The sequence below is a fragment of the Rhinopithecus bieti genome, unplaced genomic scaffold (genome assembly GCF_001698545.2).
Source record: "Rhinopithecus bieti isolate Rb0 unplaced genomic scaffold, ASM169854v2 scaffold_32008, whole genome shotgun sequence".
Taxonomy (NCBI): Eukaryota; Metazoa; Chordata; class Mammalia; order Primates; family Cercopithecidae; genus Rhinopithecus; species Rhinopithecus bieti.
Genome location: NW_016814433.1, coordinates 335,410 through 349,514, shown reverse-complemented (window position 1 = coordinate 349,514; position 14,105 = coordinate 335,410). Strand labels below are relative to the sequence as shown.

Below are 14,105 nucleotides of genomic sequence, written 5' to 3'. Positions count from 1 at the left end.
AAATAAATAAAAAAATAAAATAAAAAAATAAAATAAAATCACCTACTTTATGAAAAACAGCATTTTCCAAAACAGAAATAGGGAGAAGAGTGGCGTTGTATGATATTTTTTCTTTTTTTTTATTTTTTTTTTTGAGACGGAGTCTCGCTCTGTCGCCCAGGCTGGAGTGCAGTGGCCGGATCTCAGCTCACTGCAAGTTCTGCCTCCCGGGTTTACGCCATTCTCTCGCCTCAGCCTCCCAAGTAGCTGGGACTACAGGCGCCCACCATCTCGCCCGGCTAATTTTTTTGTATTTTTTTTTTTAGTAGAGATGGGGTTTCACCATGTTAGCCAGGATGGTCTCGATCTCCTGACCTCGTGATCCGCCCGTCTCGGCCTCCCAAAGTGCTGGGATTACAGGCTTGAGCCACCGCGCCCGGCCTATGATATTTTTTCAAATCTTCTTAATATCTGGCTTCACTGAAGTCAGTTGAGTTCCCATAGCTGCATGTCCCCATTGCATCTGTTACAATATGACTCATCCAGCAGCCTCTGGACAACTGTATTGTATATTCCCATAAAATGAGAGTGAAAGGAGAGAAGAATAGCACTGGGTAGTCCAGGAGAATGGAAAAACCCAAACGACAACTAAAACAAGCAGTAGGCAAAGAAATCACAGAATAACAAAACCCAAAACAAGGGAGAGAAGACAGCCAAAACCCTGGTCAGCGTGACATGTCCATGACTCTTCCAGGCAAACCCAAATAAGGGAGAAGGGGTGGTAACTGGGGTGGGGGTGGGGGAAGGACGGTGCCTGAAATCCCCTCCTTTTCCAGATACCAGTGACTATTCCACCCATAATTAAACACCCATAAAATGAGAAATGCAAACAATGCTGGGTGTGACTCAGGAGCCAGGAACCACTCCCCCACACTTGTCTCCTGTGTTTCCTTTCACTTTGCAATGAAAGCTTCTTGCTTTTCTGCTCATTCTGACTTATCCCTGAATTCTTTCCTGCGATGGCTTCAAGAACCTGGACACCAACTGGCACTGGCATCCAGTGACCCTCCTGAGCCCTGTGGCAACAAAAGAAAATGCCAACATCTCATTATTATTATGAACTTAGTTTTGAACCCACTGATACCTTGAAAGGATCTCAGGAACATCCAGGGCTCCCTGACCCACACTTTAAGAACTACTGCAATAGACAAACTCCTACCTTATAATCAAGGAGATAAACAAGAACTAGAAAAAAAAAAAAAAAAAAAAAAAAAAAAAGACTGGGTGCGTTTTTGTAATCCCAGCACTTTGGGAGGTCAAGATGGGTGGACTGCTTAAGATCAGGAGCTCAGGACCATCCTAGGCAGCATTGCAAAACCCTATCTCTACAAAAAAAAAAAAAAATACAAAAATGAGCTGGGCATGGTGGCATGAAGCTGAGGTGGGAGAATCCTTTGAGCCCAGGAGGTTGAAGCTGCAGTGAGCCATGATGCTCTCTGGACTGGGCAACAGATGAGACCCTGTCTCAAAAAAAAAAAAAAAAAAAAAAAGGAGGAAAGAGGAAATAATAGGACATCAAAATAACAGATTCCACACGAGTAGAACTAGGAGGAAAGCTGAGCCCAGTGACTGGCTCCAAAATGAACACACAGGTTTGGGCACAGTGGCTCATTCCTGTAATCCCAGCACTTTCAGAGGCTGAGGCAGACAAGATTGCTTTGAGCTCTGGAGTTCGAGACCCGCCTGGGCAACATGGCAAAATCCAGTCTCTATAAAAATTAGCCCGGCCGGGCGCAGTGGCTCACGCCTGTAATCCCAGCACTTTGGGAGGCCGAGACGGGCGGATCACGAGGTCAGGAGATCGAGACCATCCTGGCTAACACGGTGAAACCCCGTCTCTACTAAAATACAAAAAATTAGCCGGGCGTGGTGGCGGGCGCCTGTAGTCCCAGCTACTCGGAGGCTGAGGCAGGAGAATGGCGTGAACCCGGGAGGCAGAGCTTGCAGTGAGCTGAGATCTGGCCACTGCACTCCAGCCTGGGCGACAGAGTGAGACTCCGTCTCAAAAAAAAAAAAAAAAGAAAAGAAAAGAAAAAGAAAAAGAAAAAAAAAAAAAAAAGCCCGGTGTGGTGGCTCTCACCTGTGCTCCCAGCTACTCAGGAGGCTGAGGCTAGAGGATAAGTTGAGCCTGGGAAGCAGAGGTTACAGTGGATGAAGATTGCACCACTGCATTCCAGCCTGGACAACAGAGTGAGACCCTGTCTCAAAAAACAAATAAACAACAAAAAAAAATAACACACAGGCTTCCCCTAAAGAGAAGATAATAGATGCTTGCACACCTGCCCCTACCTTTCCAACACTGGTGCCCACTGTTCAGGGGAAGGCAATAGATCCTCCTAGGATCTTCTTTGCCTGCAGAGAAGAGGGTGCTGCTGGGAGCTTTTTGGGATTCCCAATAGAAGACAGATTTGGTCTCCTGGAAGGCTGCCTGATCGAGTTCCCACAGCAGCTGCCGCTTGCTCAGGTGAGTGAAGACATCCGTCAAAAGACAGAATTTTATTTTTATTTTTATTTTTTGAGATGGAGTCTCACTCTGTCGCCCAGGCTGGAGTGCAGTGGCGCAATCTTAGCTCACTGCAACCTCCACCTCCTGGGTTCAAGCGATTCTCCTGTCTCAGCCTCCCGAGTAGCTGGGTTTACAGGCACCTGCCACCACACCTGGCTAATTTTTGTATTTGTAGTAGAGACAAGGTTTCACCATGTTGGTCAGGCTAGTCTCAAACTCCTGACCTCAGGTGATCCACCCACCTCAGCCTTCCAAAGTGCTGGGATTACAGGCATGATCCACTGCACCCAGCCAAAAGAAAAAATTTTAACAAATTTAGTTAAAGATCAAATTGGCTTTTATTTGTGATTCAGGAATCTGGGCAGCCTCCACTCTGCAAAACAGAATGACGGCTCCCACCGGGCAATGGTAGAATAGTGGTTTTTGTAAGGTGGGAACAAGGAAACAGAACAATAGAGAAAAGGCTAATTAGTTAACTAACTAGGTTACTTTTCTCATAGGGATTAAGGCAGAGGGGACTTCCTTATTATGCTGACTCAGGTAGACTGGAAATCTGGTTTGTTTAGGGATCTACCTGCTTAAAGTATCAATCTGATTATGTGGCATTTAGCCTAAGTGACTCTGTCTTGGTTCGGTCTGGTCTCATGAGGCCTAGAGCAGGAGCTCAGTCCAAAACCATGTCCTCTCATAATTTTGTGTAACTTGCCTAACACCTGCGCCTTCTCAGGAGCGAGGTCCAGCAAAGAGCAGAGAGGGTACAGGGCCAGAAGGATGTGAGAGAGTGTGGCCAGTTCGAGCCCCTCAGGAGTCAGCTGCTCTGTCCCCACTGGTGACTTCTTCACTCCTTCAACACTGTGTGAAGGGCCATGTCATGGTTGATCTTCAGTCCCTCAGACTACACCATCAGCCCCATGGGGGTAAGCAAATAACAAGTAACTACACTCTTCCCTGCTATGTGTCTGCCTCTTAGTAAAATTAAACAAAATTAAAATTGTTGCGGTTTGAATGCAACATTTTGAATGGAAATCTGCTTTCTCATTTTCTTTTTTAATAATTTTTTTTTTTTTTTTTTTTTTTTAAAATTTTTTTTTTTTTTTTTTTTTTTTTTTTTTTTTGAGACAGAGTCTTGCTGTTTCCCAGGCTGGAGTGCAGTGGCCCGACCTTGGCTAACGGCAACCTCCGTCTCCCAGGTTCAAGCGATTCTCCTGCCTCAGCCCCCTGAGAAACTGGGACTACAGGTGTCCGCCACCACGCCCAGCTAATTTTTGTATTTTTAGTAGAGACGGGGTTTCACCGTATCGAGCCAGGCTGGTCTCGAACTCCTGACGTCGAGCCTCCGCCCGCCTCAGCCTCCCAAAGTGCTGGGATTACAGGGGTTAACCACGGCGCCCGACTTTTAATAAACATTTTAATGGACTACAACAGACCCACAGAAAAGACACATCACAAAGTGAACACCCACAAGGAGAAGCAATAGGACTGTCAGAGGCATTCGACCCAGAGCAACTCCATTTTGAGCGAGGACTAGGAAAATGAGGCTGGGCTGCATTCCCAGAAAAGTAGGTATTCCTAACCTCTAGATGTTTACGGTTAAGGGAACAAATTAATAATGTTTACCAAAACAGACCCAGACTTGGGAGTGTCCAAATATCCCGGTGTCTACAGAATAAAGGCATTCCTAATTTTGCTTTAAAATAATATAGATTCTTGAAAATACAGTAATTAATAAATTAATTCTTTTTCACAAACCCTTGTAGCAGAGCACATCGCCCCAGAATCTATTTTTAGCCTATATATATGCAAGCATTGTGCCTAGGGTGCATGCGTTCCTCCTCTTACTTTCAGGAACGTCCTACTGTCCATGCAGTAGCTCTTCTTTCACAACTTTACTTTTTTAACACACTTGATTTTACTTTGCACTGCGGACTCGCCCTGAATTCTTTCTTGCGCGAGATCCAAGAACCTCTCCCTTGGGGTCTGAATCGGACCCCTTTCCCGTAACAGGACCAGCGCTCCGAGACTCCCCCTCGTTCCAGCCGCTACCCCCAAAATCTTTTTTATGAACAAACCCCTAAGTCGTCCTGTGACTGATGCCTGATGCGTGTGCGTTTTAGGCACCGCGGTGCAGAGGGTGAAGCGGAACCCCGGGCCTCCTCCCGCGCAAGCTCCCGGGAAGAGCAGGCCCGGCCCGCGGAGACGTGCACGGCCCACAGCAAACGATCCCCAGCCCCACAATCCACCATGTCTCGGGGTCCGCCCGCGCTCCCTACCCACGACTGAGGCCTCTGGTTGCCGCCACTCTAGAGGGCATCGCAGCCCGAAGCAACACCGCCCCCACCAGCCCCAACTGAGCGCTCCCATTGGCCAGAGGCCAGCGGGTGGAGGCTCCCATTGGCCATCGGCCATAATGCTTCCATTGGTCGAAGGCCAGGCCAGCGGAGACTCCCATTGGCCGAGAGCTGTGGCTCGCCGCATGACCTACTGGGAGTTGTAGTCGCCGCGTCGCCGGTGCGGCCGCCATTGTCCGGCGTTCGGCGAGTCGGGTGGTCCCCTTTGGCTGGAGTGCCTCTCTGGTCTGGGGATCACCTCAGGCGCTGTCCTTCACTGGGCGATCCAGCATGGACCCCGAGGACGAAGGGGCAGCGCAGGTGAAGTCTGTGGGGCCGCCGGCGACCCGGCTTCAGGTAACAATAACAACAATAACGACGGCCGCGGGCTCCGGGCAAGCGTCTGCCGCGGAGACAGACCCTTTCACCTCGCGGCGCGATGAGGGCGGCACCGCTGTTAAGCCCTTGACACGTGGGGAAACTGAGGCGCGGGTCGGGGCGTGGTGACCGGCCTGGCGGGTCAGAGCGGGGACCGGGCTTCCAACCAGGCGTCTGGCCCCCGAATGCGCATGCTCCACGCTGCCGTGTCCTCCCCAGGGCTGGGGTCGGTCATTCCCGAGAGAATCCGGCAGGCCCAGCTCCCGCGTTCGGCTCCGCCCCTCGACACCCTTACCCGTTCCAGGAAGGTCTGTCCTCGTGTTGACGGATAACAGTAACTGTAGCGTTGGCCGGGTGCCCAGGTGGCACGAATCATCGAATAGAGATGCTTTAACGCGTGGAGTCAGCCGACACCCACCGGGACCCCAGCACCGCGGAGCCCCTGCCCTGGGGCTTGGGCACAACCTCTTGGGGGCAACGATGGGTCACCACGCACTGTGTGTGACGAGAGTGACTACCAGGGTCGTCCCCTGCGAGACTGTGGGAGAGCTGCAGTGCAGGGCGGCCAGTGCTTGCAGGGACATCTGGCCAGGAGAGCTCCACTTTCTAGACAAAGTGGCTGCTGCCTGTGTTCTCCATAAAGTGCTGCCTAGCGTGGCAGGAAACAACCATAATTATACTTCCTCAAGCTCTGCAACTTTGAAATTATGTACTTTTTTTTTTTTTGTCGTTGTTTTGTTCATGGGGATTTGCATTATTTCAGATTTGGTACACAAAGTGAGACTTGATAATCTTAGGTTGCAGGTTTTCAGATGTGTGTTACTTCAAATTTGCATGAAATGCTACCACATTTTAGTTTGTTCTTGCTGTGGATGGGGGACATGGAATGACAGTAAGAAAGGCTTGAGAGAAAGTGTATTAGTTACCTGTTGCTGTGTAACTCAAAACTTCATGACCTGGAACAACAATAAAGATCTCACAGCTTCCGACAGTTAGGAGTACTGGAATGACCTAGCTGGTGGTTCTGGTCCAGGCCCATGAAATTACAGTGAAGATGTCAGCATAGCTCTTGTCACCTGAGACTTAATTGAGGCTGGAGGATCTACCTCCAAGATGGCTCACTCACATGTCTGTTGATAGGAGACCTCAGTTGTTCTCCATGTAGGCCTCTCTTTGAAACTGCTGGGGATCCTTTCAACATGGCATCTGGCTTCCCACAGAACAAGCGATCCAGGAGAGGGCAAGGTAGAAACTGTAACACCTTCCATGACCTGAATTCAGAATTCACACTCCTGTCACTTCCACAGTGTCTTACTGGTTACAAAGTCAGCCTTGTTCAGTGTTGGAGGGGACCACACCAGGGCTGGAGGTCATTGGCAGAGGTGGTGGGAGAGCATCTTGGAGACTGTCCATCACAGGAGACAAGGACCAGAATGGAGAGCTCCAAGGTCCAGTGTTTTAGCTGGTTATCTGTGTCTGCTGTAACAATTCACTAGAAATTTTGTGGCTCAGAACAACGTTTGTCCTTATGGTTCTGGAGGTCAGAAGTCTGAAATTGGTTTTCTGGGCTGGAATCAAGGCATGAGCAGAGTTACCCTCCCTACCAAGGCTCTGTGAGAGCTACAGACCTTCTATTCCTTGCCTCATGGCCCTTTGCCCGTCTTCAAAGCCAGCAGTGTAGCATGTTACTTCAGTGATCATATTGCCTTATGTCTTCTATAGTCACAGCACCCTCTGTCTACCTCTCATAAAGACACTTGTGATTGCAATTAGGGCCCACCTGGATGATCCAGGATAATTTTTCTGTTTGAAAATCCAAATCACATCTGCACAGTTCCTTTTACCATATATAGTAATATTCACAGGTTCTAGGAACTAGGACCTCGATATCCTTGGAGGCCATTATATATCTCAGTCTACCATAGCCAGGCTGAGAGGAGCCGTCCAGTATCCAGTGATGAGAAGGAGCCACTCACATGTTTTAAGCAGGACTGGCATAGGGTTGAAAAAAACCCACTCATGCATTAGGGGCTGGTGGAAAGGGAGATACTGACAGCTCAACTAAGGCAGTGGGGAAAAGAGAGGAGTGGTTAGGGCCCAGTGGCCAGGTGTTGGCTGATGCTGGGGTGGCCTGGGCAGCAGAAGGATGTGTAAAGGAGAAACATCTGAGCACAGTCCCACCCCTTCAGGCTCCAGAAGTGCAAGACAAGAGGGATCTGAGGTAGGGCAGAAAGAACATCATGAGACAGCAAGGAGTGGGCTTCTGCTAGAATTCCAAGAAGGAGGCCAAGAGGAGGCATGAAGGACTTGTATGATACTACGGAGAACTCTCATGGCTTGGAGAGACCAGTACTCAGTGGACCTGGTGTCTAGGCTGTCACCAGTGACTCTTGCAGAATCGGTGATGATGGGAGGTGGGGGCAGGAGGCACGGGAAGCACGTATCAATATTGGTGGACATTCTGAGTGGAGGAAAGTGAAGACACAGAGACAGGAGCAGAGACCTCAGTTCCCAACCAAAGGCATCTTTCTGTATGTTTCCTATCAGAGCCACCTGCTACCTGTACTAAAATTTCTTTCGTGTTTTTTAATCTACTCACGTTTTTCCTTTTTTTTTTTGAGTCGGAGTCTGGCTCTGTCGCCGAGGCTGGAGTGCAGTGGCCGGATCTCAGCTCACTGCAAGCTCCACCTCCCGGGTTTACGCCATTCTCCTGCCTCAGCCTCCCGAGTAGCTGGGACTACAGGCGCCTGCCACCTCGCCCAGCTAGTTTGTGTGTGTGTGTGTGTGTGTGTGTGTGTGTGTGTGTTAGTAGAGACGGGGTTTCACCGTGTTAGCCAGGATGGTCTTGATCTCCTGACCTCGTGATCCGCCCGTCTCGGCCTCCCAAAGTGCTGGGATTACAGGCTTGAGCCACCGCGCCCGGCCCTACTCACGTTTTTCTTAAAAGGAAATGTCCTTTTAAAATTGAAGTATTTGGGGCCTGGTGCAGTGGCTCATGCCTGTAATCCCAGCACTTTGAGAGGCCGCAGCGGATGGATCACTTCAAGTTAGGAGTTCAAGACCAACCTGGCCAATATGGTGCAACCCCATCTCTACTAAAAGTACAAAAATTACCTGGGTTTGGTGGCACATGCCTGTGATCCCAGTTATTTGGGAAGCTGAGGTGGGAGAATCATGTGAACCTGGGAGATGGAGGTCGCAGTGAACCAAGATTGCACCCACTGTACTGCAGCCTGGTCAACAGAGTGAGGCCCTGTCTCAAAAAATTAAAAAATTGAAGTATTTGCTGTGTGTGGTTTGGTTTTGTTTCGTTTTTTAACCTAGCAGCAACACTGAAGGTTTGTGGTTTTGATTTCATTTCCCTGATGACTAAGGATGTTGACCATCTTTTCATGTACTTATTTGCCATTTGTGTATCTTCTTTTATGTATTCTTCAAATGACTATACAGATTCTTTGCCTGTTTTGACTGGCTTGTCTTTTTATTACTGAGTTGTATGTGTTCATTACATATTCTAGATACAAGTCTCTTATCAGAAATGTGATTCCCAATTATTATCTCCCATTCTGTGAGTTGTCTTTTCACTTTCTTGCTAATGTCCTTTGAACTACAAAAGTTTTTGTTTTGATTACATTTTGTTGCTTATGCTTTTTGTTTCATGTCTGAGAATCCTTTGCCAAATCCAAGGTAACAAAGATTTATCTCTGTTTTCCTCTAAGAGTTTTATAGTTTTAGCTCTTTTTATTTTATTTTTTTTTATTTATTTATTTTTGAGACGGAGTCTCGCTGTGTCGCCCAGGCTGGAGTGCAATGGCACGATCTTGGCTCACTGCAACCTCTGCCTCCTGGGTTCAAGCAATTCTCCTGCCTCAGCCTCCTGAGTAGCTGGAACTACAGACGCACGCTGCCACACCCGGCTACTTTTTCATATTTTAGTAGAGATGGGGTTTCACCATGTTACCCAGGCTAGTCGCGAACTCCTAAGCTCCAGCAATCCGCCCGCCTCAGCCTCCCAAAGTGCTGGGATTACAGGCATGAGCCCCCGCGCCCAACCTCTTATATTTATGGCTTTGTTTTTATTTTATTTTATTTTATTTTATTTTATTTCTCTTTTTTTTGTTTGTTTGTTTGAGATAGGATGTCACTCTGGTTGCTTAGGCTGGAGTGCAGTGGCATGATCTTGGCTCGCTGCAACCTCCACCTCCCAGACTCAAACACTCGTCCTACGTCAGCCTCTCAAGTAGCTGGAACTACAGGCAGCCTGGCTAATTTTTTTCTTTTCTTTTCTTCCTTTTTTTTTTTTTTTTTTTTTTTTTTTTGTAGAGGCAGGGTTTTACCATGTTGCCCAGGCCGGTCTTGATCTCCTGGACTCAAGTGATCTGCCTGACTCAGCCTCACAAAGTGCTGGGATTATAGGCATGAGCCGCTCTGCCCAGCCAGCCTGATTTGTTTTGAGTTAATTTTTATAATAGTATAAGGTAGAAGTCTGTGTTGGTTTGAATGTGTCCCCCAAATTTCATGTGTTGATAGTATTTGAAGGTGGTGACTTTTGGGAGAAATTTAGGATTAGAAAAGGTTATCAGGATGGGACTCCCTTGATGGGACTAGTGGCTTTAGAAGGAGAGAGAGACCTGATCTGGCACAGTCTTACCCTCTCGCCATGTGATGCCCTCCACCATCTTATGACACAACAAGAAGGCCCTCACCAGATGCCAGTACCATGAAATTAGACTTCCCAGGCTTCAGAACTGTAAGAAATAAACTTTTTTTTTTTTTTTTTTTTTTTTTTTTGAGTCGGAGTCTCACTTTGTCGCCCAGACTGGCCTGGTGTGCAGTGGTGTGATCTTGGCTCACTGCACTGTCTGCCTCCCAGGTTCACGCCATTCTCCTGCCTCAGCCTCCCATGTAGCTGGTACTACAGGCGCCCGCCACCACGCCTGGCTAATTTTTTGTATTTTTAGTAGAAACAGGGTTTCATCGTATTAGCCAGGATGGTCTTGATCTCCTGACCTTGTGATCTGCCCACCTTGGCCTCCCAAAGTGCTGGGATTACAAGCGTGAACCACCACACTCGGCCCAGAAATCAACTTTCTTTATCCAAGTTATTGAAAGAGAGAACAAAACTTTCTTTATAAATTACCTTGTCTTTAGGAGGAGAAGGTGGGAGGATCACTTGAGGTCATGAGTTGGAGACCAGCCTGGCCAACGAACACGGAGAAACCCTGTCTCTACTAAAAAATACAAAAATTAGCTGGATTGGTGGCGTGTACCTGTAGTCCCAGCCACTCAGGAGGCTGAGCCAGGAGAATGAACTGAATCCGGGAGGCAGAGGTTGCAGTGAGCTAAGATTGTGCCACTGCACTCCAGCCCGATTGACAGAGTAAGACTCCATCTCGAGGGAAAAAAAAAAACAATAAATTATCCAGTCTGTGATAATTGGTTACAGCAACAGAAAATACGCTGAGACAGGGACTATCTTTACTCTTTTCCATGTGGCTATCCAGATGTCCTGTAGGAAGTGTTTGTAAACCACTTAATCATTATACAGCCCCCAAGGGGTGATGCTTTGTTGACATGGAAACTGGGAAGCAAAGATGCTTCTTGGGGACGAAGTGACTAAGCCAAGACTCTGATCCAGAAATATCTGGCTTTCAAGCATGGCTGTAGAAGGGTTTTGTTTATGGGACACATTTTAGGTAATGTTGCATCAACTTATAAAAGTCAGAATTCTTCACATAAAGGCCACGTGCGGCAGCTCACGCCTGTATTCCCAGCACTTTGGGAGGCCGAGGCGGATGGATCACTTGAGGCTAGAGGTTTGAGACCACCCTGGCCAACATGGTAAAACCTCGTCTTTACTAAAAACACAAAAATTAGCTGGGCGTGGTGATGCGCTCCTGTAGTCCCAGCTATTAGGGAGGCTGGGGCAGGAGAATCACTTGAACCCGGGAGGCAGAGGTTGCAGTAAGCGGAGGTGTGGCACCACTGCACTCCAGCCTGCGTGACAGAGCAAGACTCTACCTCAAAAGAAAATAATTTTCACATAAAATCTGACCTAATTTTCGGCTTCTCTTCAGAGATGAGCAGTTCTGACAAAGGGGCCTGTATTTTCCCATAATCAGTCAGTTCTGAGTCCCGGCTGCTCCTTCAGACAGGGTCCATGCTCCCTCTCACCTCCAGTCCCACCACTCACAGGTGAGTGCCCTTGTGGGCTCTGAAACTGGCCCACTTCTGTCATGTGAGCCTGCTTTGCCCTGAAAGCAGGTGAATTTCTGACCCCAGCCTCATGTCCTCTTTTCAGGAAGGATGGTGAACCTCACTTTGGGTGTTTTTTTTTTTTTTTTTAAGGTGGAGTCTTGCTCTGTCGCCTCAGCTAGAGTGCAGTGGTGCAATCTTGGCTCACTGCAAGCTCTGCCTCCTGGACTCAAGTGATTCTCCTGCCTCACCTTCCCAAGTAGCCGGGATTACGCATGTGCCACCTCGCCCAGCCAATTTCACTTTGTATCTAAGTGTTAGTGAGTGTATTAGTTAGCTGCTGTGTAACATACTATCCTAAAACAGTATCTGTTTTACTTAAAACCTGCAAATTGGTGGTTTAGGCCACTCTCTGCCGGTACCCTCATCTGTCTTGACGATGTAGGTCAGCTCTGCTTGGCGTTGATTTGGTGAGTCCTTTCACATGTCCTCAGTGTACAACCCACACCTATGTGTAGTGGCCTAATAGGTGCCCAGTGAGACCCGACTCCCGTCATTCATAACGTGCAGTCTCTCGTGACATGGGCCTGCCTGTTTTCTCCTTTTCCATTCTTCCTCTGCCAGAAAGCGCTGATGGAGATAGTCCAGCTGATTGAGAATGTGTGTGATGTTTCAGGAACCAGTGACCTTCCGGGATGTGGCTGTGGACTTTACCCAGGAGGAATGGGGGCAGCTGGACCCTACCCAGAGGATCCTCTACCGTGACGTGATGCTGGAGACTTTTGGGCACCTGCTCTCCATAGGTAAGACCGGCTTCGCGAGGTGCGACAGCTGATTTTCCCCGGGTTATAAGTCCTGAGGCCTCTGGTGTGAGGACCTGACCTTGGGTCCTCACTCCCTGTGGGGAGTGCATGAAGAGGGAGGTCTGCCCTTTTCCATCGCAATGCAGAGCTTCACCGACTTCGCCGTGTTGTGAGGCGCCCACAGGTCCTCTCAGTCAGGAGTCTGGTCTGGAGCCCGGGCTTGTTGTTCTGTCCCAAGCAGCCCCTCGCCTCCTGTGTTTTTACCCATTTCCAGGTCCTGAGCTTCCGAAGCCCGAAGTCATCTCCCAGCTGGAGCAAGGGACCGAGCTATGGGTGGCCGAGAGAGAAACCATCCAGGGCTGTCATCCAGGTGAGAACCCACTCTGTGGGAGCAGCTAATGGGAGCAGCCCGGCAGGTCACTGGAGATGCACTTCATGGAAAGGGTGGTGGTTGGTGGTCCTGAAGCCCACCCCGTTCACTAGGAGTACACAGGACTCAGCATCAAGTCACGCTGACAGCTCTCAGTATAGTGAGACCAACAAAGGGGAAAGGCGCATGGGGGTAAGTCACAGGAAGCCAGGCATGAACCTCCAGAGTCCCCTCACTGTGGAGTCACTCAGGGTGTGCCAGGCTCCCCAGCACTCAGGTGTGACACCTCATGAGACATGCACTCTACCAGGGAATCTTGTCAGAGACTCAGTGCTAGGAGTTTTGACTGAGGCTGTCACCTAGACACTCTCTGCCTAGCACAGACCAAGGTTCCAGACTACCAGGAGAAAGCCAGTGTTTAGAATAAACCACATAGTGTGTGCAGTGTGGGTAGAGTAAACCACTCTCATCAGTTAGGGTGGTGGGAACCATCCCCAAATCCAAATTCTCAGTTGCAGCCAAGGGCTAAGCTTGTGAACAGGCTTCTCCTAAGAATGCTGGTCTCAGGCCTGCCCTGTTAAATCTTTTCTGCACGGTGCTCCATAGCCTTCTCACCTGTGCTCCCCATCTTCTAAGCTCAGAGGTCATCACCTCTGCTCCAGTGCTGAGAATCCCACCCCTTCCTCCCTCTTAACTTCATCTTCCTTTCTAGGTTCCAGGTCATTCCCTCTCTCACCATCCTTCTCAGCTTGTCCTTTCTGTGGGATCGTTTCTAATGTGTGAACCTGCCCTTCATCTTCTCCATTTCATTCTTGCATGTCCAGATTCTTCGTGTTTTGGGTTTTGTTTTGTTTTTAAGACAGGGTCTCACTCTGTCACCTAGGCTGGAGTGCAGTGGCGTAATCATGGTTCACTGCAGCCTTGACCTCCGTAGTTCAAATGATCCTCCCACCTCACCCTCCCGAGTAGCTGGGATTACAGGTATGCACCACCACGTCCTGGTAATTTTTGTATTTTAAGTAGAGATGGGGTTTTACCATGTTTCCCAGGCTGGGCTCAAACTCCTGGGCTCAAGCAATCCACCTACTTTGGCCTCCCAAAGTGCTGGGACCACAGGCGTGAGCCACCGTGCCCAGCTTTTTTTTTTTTTTTTTTTTTTTTTTTTTTTTTTTTTTTGAGACAGTCTCTGTTGCATAGGCTGGAGTGGCAGTGGTGTGATCATGGCTCACTGCAGGCTCAGCCTTCCTGGCACAAATGATCCTCCTGCTTCAGCCTCTTGAGTAGCTGGGACTACAGGTGTGTACTCCCGCACCTGGCTAATTTTCTTTTTAAATTTTTTTGTGGAGACACAGAGTCGCACTGTGTTGCCCAGGCTGGTCTCAAACTCCTGGGCTCAAGCAATCCTCCTGTCTTGTCCTCTCAAAGTGCTGGGATTACAGGCATTAGCCACTGCACCTGGCCTTTTTTTTTTTTTTTTTTTTTTTTTG

The 14,105-nt window shown here is 48.7% G+C and overlaps 1 protein-coding gene across 2 annotated transcripts in view; it reads left to right on the top strand.

Moving 5' to 3' along the window:
- Positions 1-14,105, top strand: part of LOC108514419 (zinc finger protein 8) — a 70,428-nt gene that overhangs the window by 44,510 nt on the left and 11,813 nt on the right. Inside the window, exons 1-3 of one of the 2 annotated variants that reach the window (XM_017850657.1) lie at positions 5,034-5,229; positions 12,122-12,248; positions 12,523-12,618. In XM_017850657.1, the coding sequence (XP_017706146.1) occupies positions 5,164-5,229; positions 12,122-12,248; positions 12,523-12,618 (289 nt within the window). In that variant the 5' untranslated portion in view covers positions 5,034-5,163. Of the gene's footprint in view, positions 1-5,033; positions 5,230-12,121; positions 12,249-12,522; positions 12,619-14,105 lie in introns of those variants that run through there. The other variant, XM_017850656.1, reaches the window with a different exon arrangement.